The sequence below is a fragment of the Equus caballus genome, chromosome 9 (assembly GCF_041296265.1).
Source record: "Equus caballus isolate H_3958 breed thoroughbred chromosome 9, TB-T2T, whole genome shotgun sequence".
NCBI lineage: Eukaryota > Metazoa > Chordata > Mammalia > Perissodactyla > Equidae > Equus > Equus caballus.
This window is the reverse complement of record NC_091692.1, coordinates 94,558,184-94,581,231: the sequence shown is the minus strand read 5'-3', so window position 1 is coordinate 94,581,231 and position 23,048 is coordinate 94,558,184. Positions and strand designations below refer to the sequence as shown.

Below are 23,048 nucleotides of genomic sequence, written 5' to 3'. Positions count from 1 at the left end.
GGAAGTTTGCAGGCCTTTCCAGGCCACCAGACTGAGCCAGCCACACGAGAGATGTGGCCCATCTTCACAGCCATTTCTGCAATAGGAACAAGAGCAGTTTACTGCAGATGGGACAGGAACCTTTCTAGGCTTTTTCTTTACACACTTAATTCCTCAGAATAAGTCTGTGGAGTAAGTGATGTTTCCCCTATTTTACAGATGTGGAAGTTGAAGCCCAGAGAAGAGAGTGAAATGCTTTGTCCAGGCTTGTTACTTGTGGAGCTAAGATCTGAACCCAGGTTTTAGTTTAGATCTTAGAATGAAGATTCAAATAAAAATCTTTATAATTTAGAGCTGTTATGAAAGCGATTATAATTTAGAAAAGGGCAAAGGGACGTTGAAAAATAAACCCTGTGTTCTTTTCTTCATTCCTAGATTATTTAGAAAGTGAAAAATGGTAGAGTGCTATTCCCTGACCATCAGACAGGCTTTATTCCTTTTGGCAGATGTGGGCCGTGCCACACCGTCCAACTCTGTGCGGGTTGTTTTCCGAAGGAGAATTGGACAGGTCTTCCAAGGCTGTGGACAGCATGAGCTCCCGCTGGGCCCTCCTGCCTTCCAGCCACTGTGATGGAGGCCCTGCTGTCTTGGAAGGAAGGCTGGGGGAGCACGGCCCTGTGTTGTGGGGGAGCGAGCAAGGAAGCAAGGAGAGAAAGAGGTTCCATGGCTGTGAGGAACCCAAGGGAGGGCTTCTCTCAGCCTGCCGGTGAGGAGCCGTCCAGGGGGAAGGACCCTCTCGGCCCGCCTGTGAGGAGTCGTCCAGGGGGAAGGACCCTCTCGGCCCGCCGGTGAGGAGTCGTCCAGGGAGAAGGGCCCTCTCAGCCCGCCTGTGAGGAGTCGTCCAGGGGGAAGGGCCCCCTGGGCCCGCCTGTGAGGAGTCGTCCAGGGGGAAGGACCCTCTTGGCCCGCCTGTGAGGAGTCGTCCAGGGGGCAAGGCCCTCTGGGCCCGCCTGTGAGGAGTCCTCCAGAGGGGAAGGCCCTCTCGGGCCGCCTGTGAGGAGTCGTCCAGGGGGCAAGGCCCCTCTCGGCCCACCTGTGATGTAGGGTCCTGGGGGAGAAGGCCCCTGTCAACCTGCCCACATCTGTCTTTCTAGTCTCATCTTGCAACACCTGGAACATCTTCTCCAGCTGTTCCTTAGGTAGAAGATGGTTTTGCCATGGCGTGTGAGCCCGTTCCCCAGTCTAGATCTAGCTCCATATTTTATTTAAAAACAACCCCCATATTTCTCTCCTTGTGGTTAAAATTCCACCATTCTTTTGAGAAGGATGACTGATCTATGGAAAGCCCCTACTGCTAGAATATTAACTAAGTTCAAATTGTAGACTTGGTGATAACTGCTTTTCATTTTTCTTGGTTAAATAGAATAATATTGACTCAGAGCAACTGTTTGGTGAAAGGAATGAGTCGAGGAACATAATCGATCTGGGCTCCGCAGTGCGTAGTGGTTGAGCTGGGCGGCAGCATCCTTCCTTCTGGGGCGCTGTCGGGTTCATCTCCCCGGAAGGCCGAGAGCACCTGCCTTCGTCTTTGTTGGGCGGAGAGATGGTCTCCACATGGAAGCAGGGGGACCTGATGCTTGTTAAACCCAAGGTCCTCATTTCTCATTTAATGCTCACAACCTCCCTGCAGGCAGGTGAACCTTCATCGTGTCAGTGCGCACAAAAGGAGCCTGAAGCTCAGAGAGTAAAGTCGTCTGGGGCACAAGCCTGTGGAACTCAGGGCTGCGGTCTGACCTCGAGTCTTTGGGCTCCTCGTCTCCTAGTTTTTCCTCTCCATCTGTGCAGCGGTGGGTGACCAGAGGCAAGGACTCAAATGAAGCAGGAAGTCAAACGCCTTGGTGGCAACTTGGCTCTTGTTTTGGGGATGAAGTCCTATGCCCTCATTCTGCATCTTTTTTGTTTTTAATGCCAGTGATTCTTTCTGATGACTTACTGACTATTCACTAATCCTAGTTTACCTCTGGCTTAGTGTTTTCAGCTGACAGAGAAGGTTACTCTGTAATTTATATTATTTAGCTATTCTTAGTCTTTAGAGTGAATACATCTTAGGTGAGTGTAATTAGAAATGCATATTTAGCACACAAGGGATAATTATCTCTTATGCAGCTGTGCATTAAAAAAATAAATAGCATCTGCAGGACTGTAAGGTTTCCATTTATAATAGAGATTTATTCTCCCAGAGGCTAGGAAGCCGTAATCCTCTGAAAGCTCTTAATATCAATGCTGAAGGTATTTCATTCATTCATTCATTTATGCAGTAAGCACTTATTGAGCGCCTCCCTTGGGCAGTGTGCCAGGCTGTGAGTGAGCACTGCGGGCACTGCCGTGCCTGGAGGGACTCTCAGGGGAGGGACCTGACATTTAAACGGATTATAATGCCTGTTTTTACAGTGGTGCCATGGCTGTCTGTCAGTGAGGGCTTCAGAAGGCAGATATGGGAGTGAAGTCTGCCACTGACAAGCTTTGGGATTAGTTGGGCAAATTACAAATCCAAGCCGTAGTTTCTTTATCAGTGCATGACAGGCTCTATGGGCCAGTGGTCAAGGTGATGTCTTGGGAGTCAATGCCTAAATATAATCCTGTGTCCTAGTCTGTTGTGACTTTCTTTTTTCGTCATTATGGTTCAACTGTTTGTGGCCCAGCACTCAGTCCTGGGTCCTGAAGGCGCTCTGGGCCTGAGCCCCGTGGCTGGCTTGCCTCCGCTGGTCTGTTTTCCATCTTCTTCCCCCAACACCTGCCTTCTTGCAGCTGGGGTCAAACATCACACCCAGAAGGGATCAGTCTGGTTTCCTCTCTTCTCAAGCCTCTTCTGGAACAGCCTGACCCCTCTCCTTAGACTCTCTCAGCAGAGCTTGGAGCATGGGGCCCAGCACGGGGTGGGTGCTCAGTCAGTGTCTGTTGAATAGTCGAGGCATGTGGCTCTCTGCTGGCCTGCCAAGGAACAGCTGAAGGTGGGTAACAGGGTTTGAGAGGGTGCCTATCTAACACCCTGTGTGCGTGATCTGAGTTTAGAACAACAGAGAGGTGCATGTGGGAGTGGCACAGTCTGCTTACCTGCTGAGAGAAGCCAGGTTGGAGGGCCGGCCTCGCTACAGCCAGATGGGCTCTCCTTTCCCTAGAGCTCGTGTGTCCTTGCAGTCCTGGGCAGAGCTGAAGATCTCTGTTCTCACCCACAGGGTGGGCTCCAGGACTTGGGGCCAGCTGGCAGGGCCACTGGAGGAGAGAGTGAAGGGGTGGAGCCTACACGACCCCTTCTTTTCCCATCTCACCAGTTAGAGAAGTTACCCTTAACTCCCCATCTCCAGGTGGTGGTTCTCAAAGTGTGGTCTCTGGACCAGCACCTTCAGCATCCTGAGATCTCCTTAGAAATGCAAATTCGCAGGCCCCAATTGACCTACCAGTTAGAAACACCATTGTGGGGCCCAGCACTCTCCAGGTGATCCTGATGTAAGCTCTAGGGCAGAGCTCTGCAGTCAGCGGCTGTGCTGTGAGGAGAATGAATACCAGAGGGCCCCATACCAATCCCTCAGTCCTCAGGATGACCAGGGCCTGCAGCCTCATTGCCTGCGGCCACAATCATCCTATTCACCCAGTGGGCTGTGCCGCCCTGTTTTCTCTGTGAACCAGGGCACGGAAAAGGGTGCAGGCTCCTGGGCAAGCCCTTTGTGTGGAAACAAGGAGTGGAGAACAAGGGTTCTCTGCAGAGGTGTGGACTGGGACGTACTACTTAATCCTTTTTAAGCCTCGTTTTCCTCACCTGTAAGATGGGCCCAAGGAGCTCTTCTCTGAAGGATTTTGAGGCTTAAACCACGTGACGAATAAAGAAAACTGAATTGAATGGATGGTAGTAGATGGTCGTTAAAAGGCGGTTTCTCTTCCTTACCCTCGTTTCCTGTTGGCTGAGATACGATGTTCTGGACGATCTCAGAAACAGGAGAGCGGTTTATAGACCAGAGGAAGCAGCTCGGGCTGCTGGACACAGCCTTTCCTACTGCAGCCAGAAGCCCAGGAGAGGGCTCACGACGGCACCTCTCACTAAGTCTCTGCCGCTCAGTTTTCATCCTGGGGGTGGGACACCTGGTGTCTGGATGGGACAGTGGCTCTCTAGCTCTTGGCCTTTTGTGCCAATCGAGCTGACAAATGATTCTGTGAAGCAGTTATTAAATTGATTTCCACTGTGAAGATAAAGGACTGAGGTTCTGAGAGAGGTAGATGCCTACTGGGGTTGCCAACTCGGGGGGCCTAGAAATGCCACTGCTGGCAGAGCAGGTGGGAAGTTTCTGTTTTCTGTTTAAAGAAGGAATTTTGCTGGAGTAGGAAGGAAACAAAGACCATGGGCTAAAAGAGTTGTTGAATAACTGAAAAGATCAGCAGAAATAAATTAAGTCGGAAGCAGCCCAGCCCCGGAGAAAGCAGAGCCTTGTGCGATGGGAGGCTTTGCCATGGTCACTGTCATATAACTTGATTAGCCTAATCTGGCCTGGGCAAAAGGTCCTTTGCCAACTGACCCCTGACTCTCGACAGGGTCGTGCACTTGAGGAGGTAACTCACAGGAGAGAGAGCTCAGGCCTGGGGGTCAGGGGATGAGGGTCAGAGTCCAGCGCGACTCCTGAAGACCATGTGGCCTGGAGTGAGTCCTTGAACCCTGGCTGAGCTCTAGCTGTCTTAACTGAAAGAGGGGGCGTATGAACACCCATGCTGAGGCCTTTCCTGGGAGGATTAGGAATCTTTTCTGAAAAGCATCTGGAGGGGGCCGGCCCTGTGGCAGAGCGGTTAAGTTTGTGCACTCTGCTTCGGTGGCCCAGGGTTTTGCTGGTTCAGATCCTGGACACAGACATGGTACCGCCACTCATCAAGCCATGCTGAGGTGGCATTCCACATAGCACCACCAAAAGGACCTACAACTATGTACTGGGGGCTGTGAGGAGAAGAAGAAGCGGGGAAAAACAAAGAAGATTGGTGACAGATGTTAGCTTAGGTGCCAATCTTTAAAAAACAAAAAAGGATCTGGAACCATCCTTGGAGCATGTATGTGCTCAGCAAGGTAGCTACATAGTTCACACAGTTTCAGTTGTTTTTCAAGTCAAAGGCTCTAGCATCCTTGATTTGTTTGTAATTTCCTCAGTGTTTTATTTTGAAATATTTTAAACACAAAGTTGAAAGGATAGTGCAATGAACATCCATACTCTTTATCTTCTTTCTTTTGGTTACCGTTTGAAAATTAACTACAGATTTGATATCATTTCCCCTTAAATACATCTTCATGTATCTCCTAGGAACCTTGACATTTTCCTAAATAACCACTATATTGTTATCACCCTATGTTGGTACAATGATGCTATCTAATATACATTCTGTATTTAAATTTCCCCAATTGTCCCCAAATAATGATTTGTTGATAATCTTTTCTTCCTGATTAATAAGGAATATATGCTTTAGTCCATAATCTCTCCTCCTCCCATCATAGCTTATTCTAAGAGGTTTTCTCTCATTTTTGTTTCACTGACAAGAAGCTGGAATAGGGACCGGCTTGGTGGCGTAGTGGTCAACTTCGTGTGTTCAGATCCCAGGTGCAGATCTACACACCACTCATCAAGCCATGCTGTGGCAGCATCCCACGTACAAAATAGAGGAAGATTGGCACAGATATTGGCTCAGTGACAATCTTCCTCACTGAAAAAAAAAAAAAAACTGGTCTAGATCTCACTGCTGTCCTGGGAGGCCTCTCAGTGGTGTGTGACCACCTTAAGAACAGGCACAGGGAAGAACCTTCTCTCCATCCCCTCCGCAGGGGGTTTGGTGTGATAGGAAGGGCCAGATTTGAACACAAGCCTTGGCCTTGGTCCAGGTCAGTTGGTTGTTCCTTTCTGTATCTTGGATTCCTCAGGTGAAAAACCAGGTTGCTGACTTGATTATTTCTAAGGCCCTCCTTTTTTTGTGAGGAAGATTTGCCCTGAGCTAACATCCATTGCCAATTCTCCTCTTTTTGCTTGAGGAAGATTGGCTCCAAGCCAACATCTGCACCAGTCTTCCTCTACTTTGTATGTGGGATGCCTCCACAGCATGGCTGATAAGTGGAGCAGGTCCGTGCCCAGGATCCGGACTCTCAAACCCAGGCTGCTGAAGCAAAGCTCACAGAACTTTAACCACTTGGCCACTGTCTAAGGCCCCTTTCTAATTCTAACTTTTGGCAGCTAAAGTTATGTAATCTTTGTGGGGAGGAGAGACTTGAGAGATCACTTAGTTCACCTCTGCCGTGCAGCGTAACCCAGACAGCTGTTCAGTGTGTGAACACTGAACTGAGAGAGACCTCATTGTTTCGCGGGACTCTAGTTATTTTGACAGTTAACTATATATATAATACAGTGTATTTTTCCCCTCCTGCGTGTAGTATACTGATGGTATTAATCCTATCCTCCCTTCTTCAGGGGACCAGGGATGGAGACTGTGCAGGGATGTTCTGAGTGTGCTGTGTGTAGAGTTGGGTCAGGGAATCCCAGTGGCTGAGGGCTTATTTTCCTCTTCTGCTGTTGAGGCTGGTCAACAAGGCCATCAAGCTATACTTTATCAAAGGAGTCACCTACAGTCTTATGGGAAGCGTTGTTGGTGGGCGCTATGGTTAAGAGTCCCTCCACCATGGCGTAAGTGTCGTGAGTAGTCTCTGCTGGGGGGGCTTAAGTAGGAAGCAGTTGGTGATGGACTAGGCACTGCTGACAATCTTGAGGGAGTTTTCATGCTTCTTGTGGCTCATTCTCATTATATACTTGGGGCTATCAGCAGGAGGGGAAGGAAGAGATGATAACTCCTTTGGATCCACCCTTCAGGTGAGACTCATGGTAGCTGTAGACTCCATAACATATTCAGTATTAGCATCACTCCATTTGATGATGTGGGTTCTTGCTCCTGGAGGATGGATATGGGTTATTCATTGATCATGAACTTCCTTGCCCCTATTGGGACCTGGATGGTCCTTTTAGACTTGTCATGGGTAGAATCATACTGGAATGGGTAGACCATTCTGTTGTTTAATGAAGAGATCAACGAAAAGGTCAATGTAGAGATCAGTGAGGAACACCATGTCCACTTTTCCAGAGTTCAGAGCAGCCCTGGTTAGAGCAGGTGCCTAACATCCCAATTCTGACCTTCACCATCAGGTCTTAGGGACGTGGCTGGCACTACAGCAAAAGGTGTAGCTATCTGCTGAACAGAGTGGATCAGAGAGCCTGTTGTCTGAAACTTCCATGTGCACCGACATCCTTACACTGAGTCTTTTGTCAAAACATGAAAGTGAAAATTAGGGAGAGGGAAATCAAATGCATTCCATGGTTTAATGACTGGACACAAGTTTTGAATTTAAATGTAGCTGGCATTTTAACTGTTTAATGCTTGGGTACATTAAATTGTTCTGTGTTTTAAGTTTCCTTACCTATGAAAAGTGGGTAATAATTATATATTTTATTTTGTATTTTTAAAATCCCATCATTCATGGAAATGGTATACTGGAAAATCCTCCCACTGCTTATCTGGTATACTTACAGCTCCCCCAGTAAGAACCTGGCTACTTATTCAAATCTAATTAACAAGAAAGTGTCTTTACTTCTCTGTGAGTTAAGCCTTTCTGATTTTTGTACCTCTCTTGAGTAAAGCCATAATTGCATCTCAACCACTGGAGTAAGTGAACTCCATGTTTTCAGCCCTGCTTAAGAGACCACATGGCCCCATGCCTACAGAGAGGCAGCATACAGTGAAAGTAGACCTGATCGTGATTCCACACTCTGAGGCTAGAATGCTCTTAGGAACTAAATGAAGATGCAGCCGTGTGAGGGAAGATGTTAGGGCTAATGAGATCAAAGACAGATTTGTCACAGATTTAACATTGGATGGGATCTTATAGTGCACTGGGCATAGGCCAGGTTTCTAAGACATCTCTTTGAGCTCTTTCTCCCTTCCACTCCTATGTTTTCAACTCTTCATGAGTGCTGGTGCCAGGGTCTAATGGTGAGATGCTGTGAGTCCTCTGTGGGCCCACAGTTGAGGTATGGACAGGCCCCTTCCAAAGCACTGACTCGTGTCCTGTGGAGGGGAGCACAGGATGCTTCATGCCTCCAAAGAGGAGGAGCATCTCTCCCCTGACCTTGAAGGTGGAAGCCACCTAGTCATGTGAATCTGACAGGCAGAGTGAGCAGATATTGGCACACCTTGTTTTCTACCCAGATTGCTTTGCCCAACTCCCTCTGTTCTTTCTTAGTGTTTTTGCTTGACCCTACCCCTGGCCACTGTCATGCCTGATGCTGGATGTTCTTGAATGAGGACGGGCCACCTCTTTCTTGAATCAGTTGCTGTGTGCTCTGCATCACTATTGTTTCGGAGTCCACTGACTTAGAGAGCAGTGCACGTGAACCAGGGTCACACGTCCATCTACTCATGTCCTGCGTTTGTAGATTATTCATTGCAGATGTTCTCCATATGCATAATTGGTAACCCAACAGTGACTAGGCTGTAGCCTGTTGGAAACACAAATTCATACCACAATGAGATACACATCTACTAAAATGATTATAATTTTAAAAAATTGACAATATCTAATGTTGGCAAGGATGTGGAGCAACCAGAACTCTCTTTCGTTGTTAGTAGGGTTGTAAAATGGTAATCTTAATTTGGAAAACTGCAGATTCTTATTAAGTTAAATATACACCTTCCGTAATAACACAGAAATTCCAGAGAAATAAAAAAATATATACACACACACAAAATCTTGCACAAAAATTTGTTTATAGCATCTTGATTTTTAATATCCTCAAATTGGGAACAACTCAAATGTCTGTTAATTGGAGAATGGATAAACAGATTTTGGTATATTTATACAGTGGAATACTACTGAGCAATGAAAGAATTAGCTGTGCATCTATAGCTGTCACTATATGTATCCATATACATACAATAACATGGCTGAATCTTGAAAACACTATGTTGCACAAAGGAAGCCAGCTGTAAAAGAGAACATACTATATGATTCCATTTATATGGAATTCAAGAAAAAGCAAATCTAATCTGTGATGAAAATTTTCAGAAAGTGGTCGTCCATGGGAATGTGTGTCTTTGATTAGAAGGGGGCACAGGGGAACTTTCCTGGTTGATGGAAATGTTCTGTGTCTTTACTAGGCTGACAGTTACATAGGCATACATTTATCAAAACTCATTGGATTGTGCACTTGGCTGTATACTTTGACTGTATGTAAAGTTTACCTCATACCAAAAAGGAAATATTAATAAATATTGAACTCTAGTTGGTAGATTTGCTTTTTGTAATAGTATATATTAGCAATTATGAAACCACTTTCTATGTATTTTATATGTGAGCAATTGAGTAAATATATTGAGGATGGATGGGAGGTACATTTTTCACAATTAGAGAAGGTTGTTACAGATGTGGAAAGGGGGAAATCAGAATTTATCTTGAGGTATAAGTTTGGAACTTGAGGTGTCACTGTGAACTCACTGTTTGTGATATATTTCTATATCCTTGTCCATATAAACCTAAATCCATATCTGTATATAAATAGATATAGGAATAGATATCAATATGTATGTGTATGCATATGCAGACATAGACATAGTCATGTACACATACACATTTCTCTGGTTTGGTCACTGGAAAAGGCTTGAAGCAAGAGCGTCTTAGTAGCAATGAGTACGTCTGACATTCGTTTCTTGTTATCATTCCCCACCAAAAAATTCCAGTCCTCTTCAGAGAAATGGCTAATTTCCAAGGCAGGGAAAATAAAAGATGATCCTGGTACATCCTCTTGTTCCATAAAGTAAGGAAGTGCTCAAAGAATGATGAGGACACATCAAAGGACACAGCAGCCAGCTTGAACAGATGCCAAATCTGGGACAATCTGGGCATCAACATGAATAGTGATAGTGACAGATTATAACTCATTGAATAAAATAAGAATCCTTGAATCCATGTGGATGTTAACAACCAAATAAATGGGTGAAGAAAAAGCTCTTTCTTATAGTAGATTGGCAACTACCAAATATGGAATGAATGATATTGTTAGAAAATTATCATTGAATGCTAAAGCTAGTGGGGGAAAATTTAATGAGAAATAGAGTATTTACCCATTCTCAAAGAATCTCCACACAAATTACTTATTGATTACTAAGAGAAAAATAGCTAAACAATGGAGAGACCTTGCAGACACCATCTTATCATATCTATCTATATCATCTATAGCTATGCTTATCTCAAAGAGAGACTTAGAGAATTATAAAATAATGGGAAAGAATGTGAACAGTTTTTGAATTGGGTTACGGGAAGGTTTTTTGTACTTTCAACTTTTCTGTCAATTTGAGATAATATAAAAGTTAAATTTTAAAGTAGTAGAAGAAAACAGGGAAGAATTATATTTTATGACTTTGGAGTGTGGAGGTTGTTTCTAACCATGATTCGAGAACCATAAAAAATAGTGCAAAACGCATAAAAGATTGATGCATTAGCTAGATGAAAATTAAAAATTTCCACAAGGCAAAAGGCATCATAAAACCAAAGACAGTGTCCAACTGTGAAAAACATTTGCAATTTATATCACAGGCAAGGAGTAACTTCCTTAATATGTAAACCTCCTAGAAATCTGGAAGAAAAAAGACTGACAGGTCAGTAAAAAAAATGGTCAAATGATATAAACACGTACTTCCCCCAAAAAGATGTGAAAATGGCTGCTGTTCTTGGTACAAAAAAATCACACTTTTGGCTTGGTCTTTTAATAGTCCCCATACACATCCCACCTCCACCTGCACCTAGTGTTCTACCCCTTCTCAGGGACAGGGACTTCTGGGCCTTTTGAGCAGGAGCTGTTTTGATGGCTGGTGTTGCTCAGACCCATTCTGGCATTATTATGGATGTGCCATTTAATCTGTAGTCGCTTGATATCTTTAAGGCATAATTAACACTGAAGAAAGACTTTGGCCCAAAGTGCTAATTACCTGGAAAGTAATGTCAAGGCTTTCATTTGTGGGTTTCATTGACCTTAAGTGAACTGTAGGGCTGGTCTCTTGGGAATGAGCCCCAGCTGGGACCTCTGGTCCCAAACTTTTCACTTACGTGAATCACATCACAGCTATTAATCTTATGTCATATCATAGAAATAGAGGAGAAGGATATCTGTGGTGACAGGTCCAATTGGGGTCTTCAAAAATTAGGGATCTATTTCTTAAACATATAAATTAGTTAGGATACTGTACAACGGTGATTGTTTTTCTCTCGCAATAACCTTAGTTAGATTAGAAATCATGGAACATTAGATTTGTAATACAGAATGAACAATAACAGTTCATATAAGAAATGGTAAGAACCTCAAGCAATATCTGGCACAACTCTGATTCTACAAATGAGGATATTGATAGCCAGAGAAGGGACATGACTTTCCCAAGGTCATGGGAAGTTTTGATTATAGTAAATCATAATCGCCCTTTCATGACTTCTGTTGCAGAACTTGGGAATCCTGAGGCTCCACTTGGAGGGTTTTGTTTGTTTTTTTAAGACGTTTTTGTGTGTGTATGAGGAAGAATGGCCCTGAGCTAACATCTATTGCCAATCTTCCTCTTTTTTTCTTCCTCCCCAAAGCCCCAGTATATAGTTGCATATCCTAGTGGTAGGTCCTTCTAGTTCTTCTATGTGGGATGCCACCTCAGTATGGCTTGACTAGCAGCGCTGGGTCTGTGAGCAGGATCCACACTGGTGAACTCCTGGCTACCGAAGTGGAGAGCGTGAACTTAACCACTATGCCACCGAGCTGGCTCTGGAAGTTTGTTTGTTTTAATGTTTGCAAGTGATTGCGTGCCCATTAATGGTCAGGATCCATTTCTGAAATCAAGTTTATTGAGTGTAATTTTCATTTTATAAAATAAAGCCATATTAACTATACAGTTTGATGAGTTATGACAAATGTATACCCTCATGTAACCCCTATCACCATCAAGATGTAGAATATTCTCATTACCCCTAAAAGCTTCCCTGACCCCTTTGCAGTCAATCCTTTCTTGCCCCAACCCCAGGCAACTACTGATCTGCTTTCTGTCACTAAAGCCTAAGCATTTCTAGCATCTCATATACATACAAACGTATGGTATAGACTGCCTCTTTCACTTAGGATGATGTTTTTTAGATTCTTTCATGTTGTGTGTATCAGTAGTTTGTTTCATTTTGTTGCTGAGTAGTATTCCATTTTATGGATATACTACAATTTATCTAGTCACCTACCTCTTGTTGTACATTGAGGTTATTTCGCATTTGGGATAATTATGAATAAAGTTGCTGTGGACATTTACATACATGTCTTTGTGTAGATATGTTTTTATTTTTCTTGGTAGGAGTTTCATTGCTTAATAATATGTTAATTCTATGTTTATAAGGAACTGCATAGTTGTTCCAAAAGCAATTATACTATTTTACCTTACCATGAGCAATTTCTGAGAATTCTAGTAGATTCCTTAGGATTTTTTTTTTTTGGTACATGATTGTGTTGTCTGAGAACAGTTTTACTTCTTCCTTTCCAACATGTATGCCTTTAATTTCTTTTTCTTGCCTTATTGAGCTTGCCAGGATCGCAAGTACAATGTTGATAGCAGTAGTGACAGCTACATCCTTACCTTATTCTGGATTTTAGGGACAAAACCTTCAGTTTACCATTAAGTATGGTTTTAACTGTGAGTTTTTCATGGGTGCTCTTTGTAGAGTGAGGGTATTCCTTTCTATACCTAGTTTGCTGAGATTTTTATTAAAAATCATACATTGGTTTTGAATTTTGTCAGTTGTGTTTTCTGAACGTATTGAGAAGATCATATGGCTTTTCTTTACTTGTCTCTTAAGTGTTAATTATTATTCTGATGTTAAACTAACCTTGCATTGTTGAGATAAACTTACTTGGTCATAACGTATTACCCATTTTATATATTACTGAGTTTGATTCAGTAATATTTTGTTAAGGGTTTTTACATCTAAATGAGGGATATAGGCCTGTGGTTTTTTTCCATGTAAACTCACTGATTTTGGTATTTGGGTTATATTGGCCTCAGGGGAAAAATGGAGATGTTTTCTTCCTTTCTTTATTTTTTGAAGATATATGTGTAAAATTGATATTGTCTCTAACATAAAGGTTTGATACAATTCAACTGGGAAACCATCTGAGCTTGGGACTTCTTTTAGGAGAGTGTCTTCAGTTGTGAATCCAATGTCTTCAACTGACATGTGGCTCTTCAGGTTTTCTGTTTCTTCTTGGCTCTGTTTGGTAATGTGTCCATTTTATCTAAGTTGGTGAATCTACTGGCACTAAATTGTTTACACTATTCCTTTACTATCCTTTTAATGTGTGTAGGATCTGTACTGATACTCATTTTCATTCTTGATATTGGTAATTAGTTTCTCTCTTTTGTCCTTGGTCAGCCTAACTTGGAGGATTGTCAATTTTATTGATATTTTCAATAACTAGGTTTTAGTTTAATTGACTTTTCTCTATTATTTGTCCATTTTCAGTTTAATAATTGCCTAATCCTGTCTTCCTTGCCAGGTTGCTGTCCCTTCCTATCCAACTCCTGCCCACCAGGCACGCATAGTCCTTTCTTTCCTGTATCCTTATGTATCCTAGGACACTTCTCTATGATATAACATATCACAGTTTATCTTCAATGTCTCTGGGCTTGTGTCTTTGATTAGACCGGAGTCCCCAGGGCTGGCACCGTGTCTTCTGCCATAGTCCCTTACATGTGGCAGACATTCATCCTGGGTCAGTGAGTAAATGATTAGATGGATGAATGAATGCTATTCTAAGCAGTTTGCATACATGGCAAGAGAGTGGGCTGTGCAGCCATGTAGCTCTGCATTCAAATCCTGGATGTGCTACTTCCTGGGTGTGTGGCCTAGGCCAGTCAGCTAACTGCTATGAGCCTTCTTTATGAAAACAGGGCTTTCCTTGTAGAGCTCTTAAGAGCATTAGAGTCAATGTGTGTGGATCACTTAGAGCATTTGGCACTTGGTAGTTGGTCAATAAAAGATAGACATTGAAAGACCTTTCATTTTAACTTGAATAATAAGTTTTAGTATGACTAGAAAATATTTTTTTCTGTAGTTCCTTGCCCCTTATGATTCTTGGAATAGTCTTCTCTCAAAGCAAGGAGTACAAAGAAGTGCATTGCTTCTCACACTGGCATAAAAGTGCCAGTGCAAGAGAAGTGCATTGCTTCTTGTTGCATTGTGATTGGAAAAACCTTGAATGTCCCACATCTTTTGTCTTACCAACCCATTTTATGATTTTATTAAAATATTCTACTTTTATTGGGCTGAGGAGGCTTTTGTTTCTTTTTTTAATCAAAAAAGAAGGGCAGTAATACTCAATAATTTCACAGAGCCTTTTCTTTACTCGATTTTCATAAATTAGATATTTTCCCCCATAATTATATCTTCTCCTTGGTTCTCTTCAGAGTAAAGAAAGAGCCAGTTTCAAGAAACTGGAAACACAGACTCTTTCCTCCTTGTTATGTGGTGCTTTTGACAGCTGTCTATCTCTGTGTATTTTTTGCTCAGTTCTCAGGTGATTTATGCTACATCACTCCCTGGAGGCAACTTTAAGTTTACCTTAAGCAGAAAAGCCAGTATGGCATTTTTTATTACTTTACGGATTTTGGCTTTTCAAGGCCCTTATTGAGAATCTGGCTGTTTCCTTGACCACCACGCCTGCAATTTGAGGAAGCTGCCATATGTGTGTTGGGTGATGAGCTCGCTTCACTTGTTTATTGGTTAATTTATTTAGACATTCATTCCCTCAATGTTTACTGAGCTTTCTGAGATCAGGGACCTTATTTATCCTCTTCTAAGCACAGAGCCTGGCACTCAGAAAGTACCCAGGAGGCATTTGAAAAGGTGGATGAAAGAATAGACCAAACAAATGAAAGTCAGTTGGATTTAGAAGGTCGTCATAGAAAGGCTTATTGGGATGTGTGTATGTGGGGTCTCGCCTTCTGCTGATGACAAGGGGGTTTTCAAAAAGTATAAGACATATTCACAAGAAACCAGCAATCCTTTGAGATGATGGGACAGTGCTTTATGCTATGGGAAAAGAGTTTTGGGGTTTTGGTGAGTCCAAACTATGATCCTTGAGTATTAAAAAAATTCTGTATTTTATTGAGCCATTTTTAAGTGAGGAGGTCCAAAAGTCTTCTTGGAGAAGGTGTGGCTTTATCTGGGCCGTGAAGGAGAAGTAGCATTTATGTTGGTGGAGGGAATCAGTGAAGGTGATTTCTGCTAGTATAAAAGTTGAAGGGGACCTGTGAACATGTAGGTGTGGAAGACACCTTGAGGAGTGGTGGGAATTGAGCTTTTAAAATGGACTGGAGGACTTGAACAGACATTTTGATGCTCAGTATCCCTAGTCATCAGGAAAATGCAAATCAAAGCCAAAATGAGACACCACTTCACACCCACTAGGAGGGCCATTATAAAAGACCAAAAAACAAGAAAGATCCCCCTCAAAACAGAAAATAACAAATGGTGACAAGGATGTGGAGAAATTGGAACACTTCTGCACTGTTCTTGGGAATATAAAATGATCAGCCATGGTGGAAAATGGTATGATGATTACTAAAAAAAATAAATATGTAAAAGTAAATGTATACCCAAAAGAATTGAATGCAAGGTCTTGGAACAGATCTTAGTACACCCTTGTTCATAGCAGCATTATTCACAATAGCCAAAAGGTGGAAGCAACTTAAATGTTATTGACAGGTGAATGGATGAACAAAATGTGGTCTATATATACACAATGGAATATTATTCAGCCTTAAGAAGGAAGTCACATGCCACAACATGGATGAGCCTTGAAGACATTATGCTAAGTGAAAAAAGCCAGTCACAAAAGGACAAAAACTTTGAGTCGCCTTGTATGAGATCCCTTGTTGTTAGTGCTATCAAGTTGATTTTGACTCCTAGTGACCCTAGTCTGTCTTAGTCTGGAAGCGCCACTGAAACCTGTCCACTGTGGGTGACTGGGCTGGTATTTGAAATACTGGTGGCATAGCTTTCAGCATCATAGCAACATGTAGCCGCCATGGTATGACAACCAACAGTTGAGTGGTATGGTTCCCTCACTGGGAAACAATCCTGGGCTGTGGCAGTGAGTGCTGAATCTTAACCACTAGACCACTAGGACTGGCTATGTGAGGTCTCTTGAGCAGTCAAATTCACAGACAGAGAGTAGAATGGTGATTGCCAAGGGCCGGGGGAGAGGAAATGAGGAGTTAGAGTTTAATGGGTACAGAGTTTCAGTTTGGGAAGATAAAGTTCTAGAGATGGAGAGTGACGATGGTTGCACAACAGTGTGAATGTACTTAATGCTCCAGAACTGTACATATTAAAATGGTAACTTTTATGTTTATGTTATTATGATAAAAAGTATAAAAAATAAAAGAAATGGCACTGAACTCCATTTCTGATTTCTTCCTTTTCTAAGCCACATTGCCTCGCGCTGTCCGGTTGTGACATTGCATGGGGAGAAACCAGTGAGGCCCCGTGGGCATTGTCTGTGCCAGACCTGGTGTCTGTGCTCACACAGTGTGCTCTGGCTCCCACTCTCGCCGCTGCTTTTCTGGAAGATGCTACCAGGGTCGTTAGTGACTAGTTAATTGCCAAATGCAGTGGACACTTTCTCAGACCCTTTGTCCCATGGCTTGGCTGAGGCAGTGGGCATGCTGGTCTTTCTTCCCAGAGCTCTGCCCTCCTTGGGTTTCCTGGATACCAGCCTTTGTCTCTTGTTGCTTGTGCTTTGGGTGTCAGATCTAGGAAGCCATTCCTAATCCATAGTCACGGAGATTGACTCCTCCATTTTCTTCTTTGAGTTTTATTGGCAAACTTTTCATGTAAAGACCATACAGTAAGTTTTTTAGCTTTTTGGGCCACATATGGTCTCTGTTCCATATTCTTATTTGGTTTTGTTGCTTTGTTTTGTTTTATAACCTTTAAAAAATGTAAAAACTGTTCTCAGTTCTCAGGGCATACAAAACCAGGCTGTGGGCCAGATTTGGCCCATGGGTCATATCTTGCTGACGCCTGTTCGAGGACCTTGCTGTGAAAGGTTGAGTCATTCTAGTGAGGAGTTGAGCTGGGTTTGAGATTTGTTGTTGCTATAGATGCTTTTGGTGCACCACAGGCTCCAGATTGTGCTAGGGGGAGGAGAAGAAAGTAGGGGCTGCTGAGATGCCAGGGGGTTTCCCGTAATGGTCCCCTCCATACTCAGCCCTCCCTCCCTGCCAGCATCAAGGGTGGGGGCTCTCCACACCATTGTTCCTCCCTCAAGGGTGCTTCTTACAGGGTGCCTGCCAGGTTTGTGGCGGGAGCAGATGAGGTTTCTCTTTTGTCCTTGTGCTACACTGTGCACCTGGGGCTTGTGGGTGGGGCTCTCTTGGCATTCCTGTTCCTCCTCCCCATACCAGCTAATCTCTAGCTATTATCATGGTGGTTGTTGTGTATGAGCGGGTTTCTGGCCCCTGCCCAGAGGTAGGAGACCTCTGATGGCATTGGTATGGGATCCTAGCTCCAGACTGGCTCCTTGCCCTCCCAGCAGCTTCTGCCCTTCCCCTACTAGAATGGATATTTACTCCTGCCTTTGTGCCCTTGTTGTTTGCCACACTTCCCCTAGAAGCTTAAGATTTTTCTTCAGAGGAGAGAAGGGTCTGGATGGGGGTGAGATGGGGGTGGGGGTTGGAGCTGAGTTTTCCGTTTCTTGCCTTTCCTGGCAGCAGCCAACCCCCTCCTCCACACCTGCACCACCAAGGGGGGCTCTTTCGGTTCCCCTGTCTCACTACCAGTTCTTCTGTGAGCACCCAAGGAGGTCTATGGAGAAGAGCCTGGGGTGGGTGGGAACTGCCCTCGTGTCTGGGCTTCTGGGAGGTCTTCACTATCATTGGAGCCCCTACAGCCTTCAGCAACTCGTTAACATCTGAGCTGATTCCTTCCAGCCAGCTTGTATGGTAGCTGGCTCTGCCCCTGGTGAGACCGTGTCCCCACACTGTCCCTCCTGGAATGGCTTCTCCCTCTTTGGCCTTCTGGCTCTGTGGTTGCCCTATGACTTTTCTCCCAACGAGTTCAAGGAGGCATCATGAATTTGTAGCTTGTCGGCTTTACTCACTGTTAGCCTGGGAGTCACGCTCTACCTCCTTGATGGAAGTACCCACCCCCCAACCTGATATGTGTGTTTAAATGATGCTGATCGAAATGAGTTTTTCTCTCTAAAATGCTGTACCCAACCACAGAATTATTTTAGAGCATCTTTCCACTTGCATATCCGGGCTGAGAATCCTTGGTGTAGACACGGGCCATCATAGGAAAGATGGTGTCAGGTGTCAACTCTAGGTGAGAGTTGCCCAGTACTAATAACTTTACCAGTTGGGGTTATCTTCAGCCTTAGCTAAGTGAAGCCTGCCTCCCGGGGGAACGCTGATCAGCTTAGGGAGTACTAACTTACCATTTTTTACATCTTTTTAGACCCTGGAAGCTATCCTGAATTTCAAATACTCTGGAGGCCCGGGCCATGTTGAAGGATATTACAGGAACCTCTCCCTGGGGCTGCATGTAGAAGTTGAGCCATCTGTGTTCTTCACCCGAGTCAGTACTCTGCCTGCAACCAGGTAAACGGCTCTCTGCTTTATGATCACCTTGTTCTAGTCTGACAGCACTGCTTTTGGGATTCTGATCTTGGTATTCATCTTGGTCCCACCTCCCGTCAGATCCAAGCTATTGTTGCTTAGCCTCCCCGGGACTTAGATCCTCCATCAGAAAAACAGGCAGTGTATGCAAATGCCTCTTCAGTTAGTTATGAGTGAATGGATGTTTACACCTCATAATGTGCTATAATGATAATGTTAACATTGCACCATGCTTGTTTGTGGTCATTATTTTCTGGGACATGTTTCCTGCTCATTGCCCTGAGCCTGGTCCTGGCTCCAGTCTGGTTCAGCTCTTCTGTTAGCAGGCAGCTCCGCAGATAGCCACATGTCTTGGAGACTCCTGGAGGAGTCTAACATCTCTTTTTATGTCACTTCTGGCATCCTAGTAAGACTTTGTGTTTAGGGCCAGGCTGTCCAGCATCTCAGCACCCCCACTTCATGGGGCTCCAAGCCATCTGAGGCATTGGGTCATTTCTGCCCAGAGAACGCTTCTTGCACAGAGGCTTTCACTCCTGTTTACTTCTCCGGGCCTAGTCTTCCTTCAAAGAGGAAGAAATCAGATAGTATGTCTACTTCAAACCCAGAAGTGGCCAGAGATACTAGAAGGGGTATTCTGTAAGGTGAGAGAATGACAATTTGTGATCCTAAAGTCTGAGCTATGGTGAAATGGGAGGAGTGGGGCCTGAAAGTACTGGGTGGAGCTCCAGCCAAATGGAGACTCTGTCTCTGAGATTCCTGCCCCAGGTGGCGAGTAGCCTTTGGAAAGCGGATGCCGATCACCGCTGAGCACTTCCATATTTTCATGTCTAGTGGAGCCTTACATTTTGAGGTAAGAGGGAGTAGGTTGTATCCTTTGTTTTTAGTAGAGTTAAGGCAGCAGTGATGACTAACACCTACCTGTATAGCCTTGAACATGGGGGAGAGAAGATCACATGCAGCGTCCCCCTCCCCTCCACCCTGAGGTGTGTGTTCCAGAGTGAAGTAGAGGGATGTTTTTGCCCATGTTAATGTTGATGTAAAACTCCCTTAAAAGTGATACAGCCTCAAATAGTAAGTATAGTTTTAGTGTATAGGAAAGACTATTTTTCTGACCAGCTATTGGGGAATGGCTTCAGCAAGAATTAATGGCTTAGGTTGGGCTTTTTAGCATCACATTTCATCATCTATCACTTTTTCAATTTGCGGAGTAATGATCTTTCTTGCCAAGATTTGCCTCTGTTTTGAATCTGTATAAAGCATCACAGCACTTGCGCCTGGGGAAGCTTTGGCCAGGACTGCTGCCAGACACTATTAGAGCGTTTCAGGCCTCTCTGTGCATAAGGTCCACTCCATCATAAACCTGGTGTGTGTTTCTTTCTCATCCCCCAGTCTCCTGCTGCCATCGCTCATATCAATAGTTCTTAGAAGCAGCACAGGTTGTCAGTGAGTTGGGTTTTTCCCTGTTGGCTTCCATGCTATGGCTCCTGCAGTTCTAAGGGACAATTTCAGATGAGAGAAATGCTGCCTTGTGGCACACTGCAAACACACGCTGGAAGAGCTTGTGGTTAGCTCAAGTGCTGTTTGGCTCCTGGGCACCCAACCTGTTGCCCTCACTCTCTTTTCTTTGGGCCTATGTGTTTCTTTCTCCTGCTCTTGGGATTGAGATTTGGTTTCTTCTGATTCTCCCTTTCCATTCCTGCTGAGTCGAGTTGATCTCCACATCCTGTGGATTGAACCTCTCAAATGTCTCCTGATCGCCCTCTGCATTCCACTGCACGTCTTTGTCATCTTTCCTTGGGACTCTAGAAATAGTTACTTGCTCGGTCCCCTGCCTCCAGTCTTGCTCCTGCAGCATCCTGTAACTGCCAGTGTTGCCACGTCACTGTCTGGCTTGAAGACTTTCCCAGTGCTTATTTGATAAAGTGCAGAGTCCTTACTGTGATGTTGAGACACTTCAGTATTTGACGTAGACCTTCCTCTTCAGCTCCGTTTGCCCTTGAGTCCTCCATACTTCCTGTGAAAGACACTTTGCTTCTCCCCATCACTAGGATATGTCAGGACAGTTTACTCCAACGTGCCTTGCATACATCTTTTTCTGAAACTGTTCTTTTTCTTAGACTGTCACCCCTTCCTTCGCCTTTTAGAAAATGTCTGTTTGCCATTGATGATCTACATTACCATCTTTGTAACATTTTCTTGAACATGACTAGGCAGAGTGGGTTGGTCTTTGTGTGGCTTCCTTTGTACTTCGTACTTTTAGGAAAGCTCTTACCAGACTAACACCTCCAGCTATATGAAGCTCTCACTGGGGTAAGAGATGGACAGAGCACAGTCCTTGTGTTTCATCAGCCTGATAAAAGCTCATCAGGCAGAAATAATACCAAATGGAAACTTGGATCTACATTAAGGGATGATGAATCCCAGAAATAATAAATAAGTTAATAAATTTAAAAGTTTCTTCCTCTAACTTCTTAATTTCTTTAAAAGACTTATTGACTATTTAAAGAAGAAATAATAGCATTAACTTTGTTGTTTATATCATATACTGAAGTAAAATATGTAACAGAAAAAGTAGTACAAAGAACTGGAAGAGAAACAGAGGAGAGGGGAAATGAAAGTTCTCATGTGCAAAGTGTTATCATGTTATTTGAAGTTAGAATGTGATAAGTTAAGGATACATATCATGGAGCAACCACTTAAGGTATGGATAATAAGCCAGAAGAGAGAAAATGGAATACTAAAAAAGTACTTAACCCAAGAAGGGGGAAGAGATGGCAAGAAAGGAGGAGAAAAGAACCAGGAAGATATAGTCAAATAGGAAACATATAGCAGTGTGGTAGAATGAAACCCAGTGTATCAAGAATTACACTAAATGTAAACGGACTAAACACTGCAGTTAAAAGTGGAAATTAAGCTAGAACCACCTATATGTTTTCTACAAGAAACTCACGTTAAATATGCACAGTTCAAAAGCACAAACACTGATCATAAGAAAATTGGGATGGATATAAATATCAAACATGTGGATTTTCAGGAGAAAAAGAGAAAGGATAATTTGTAATTATAGAAAGGTCAAGTCATCAAGAGTACCTGACAACCTTAAATGCAAATGCACTTAAAAATATAACTTCAAAAAAAAACTGACATCTGAAGGGAGAAGTGGACAACACCACAATTATAGTTGGATATTTCAACACTTATCTTTCAGTGTTTGTTAGAACAAGCAGACATAAAATTAGTAAAAATAGAGAAAACTTGCACAGTTCTAGTAAACAACTCCAACTAACTGATGTTTATAGAACAGTAAGTGTTTATATTAGAAAAGTTGAATGGTTTAAAATCAGTGATGTAAGTGTCCACATTAGATAAAAAAGAGCAAAATGTACCCAGAATAAACAGAAGTAAAAAAATAATAGTAAAGAGTGGGTATCAATGAAATAGAAAATGGAAAAAGAATATAAGTCAATGAAACCAAGTTAGTTCTTTGAAAAAATTGATAAAATTTATAAACTATAGCCAGGATAATAAAAATTTAAAAAAGAGAAAACATGAATTACCAATAGTGAGAATGATATAAGGACATAACTATAGATTCTGCAGACATTAAAAGAATAATGAGTATATTATGAAAAATCATATTCCAATAAATTTGACAAATGGAAAAACATTTTGAAAGACACAAATTACTAAAATTGACACAAGAAGAAATAGAATCTCTGGGATAGTCATACATGAGTTAAAGAATTTAAAGTCTTAATTTAAAATTCCTCACAAAGCAAACTTTAGGCTCAGATGGCTTCACTGTGAAATTCCTAAAGCTTTTTTTTTTTTTGAGGAAGATTAGCCCTGAGCTGACTACTGCAAATCCTCCTCTTTTTGCTGAGGAAGACTGTCCCTGAGCTAACATCCATGCCCATCTTCCTCTATTTTATATGTGGGATGCCTACCACAGCATGGCTTTTTGCCAAGCAGTGCCATGTCCACACCTGGGATCCAAACTGGTGAACCCTGGGCTGGCAAAGTGGAACATGCAAACTTAACCACTGTACCACCAGGCCGGCGCCTCCTAAAGCTTTTAAGAAAGAAATAATAACACTTTTATAAAATCTCTTCCAGAAAATAGAGAAGGAGGGAATACTTCTGACTCCCATTTTATGACTCTAGCTTCACCCTGATGCCAAATCCAGACAAAGATGTTATGAGAAAATCAAACTGGAGACCAGTATCCTCATGTATGTAATTGTAAAAATTCAAAACAAAATATTAACAAATCAACTTCAGCAATATATAAAAGGGATAATGTAACATGACCA

At 43.1% G+C, this 23,048-nt stretch overlaps 1 protein-coding gene across 9 annotated transcripts in view; it reads left to right on the top strand.

The window, feature by feature from the left end:
• The window catches only part of TRAPPC9 (trafficking protein particle complex subunit 9), a 622,816-nt gene that overhangs the window by 347,420 nt on the left and 252,348 nt on the right, over positions 1–23,048 (top strand). For all 9 annotated transcript variants that reach the window (XM_005613305.3, XM_005613304.4, XM_005613301.4 and 6 more), the window contains one exon: positions 18,575–18,717. In XM_005613305.3, the coding sequence (XP_005613362.1) occupies positions 18,575–18,717 (143 nt within the window). The remainder of the gene's footprint in view (positions 1–18,574; positions 18,718–23,048) is intronic.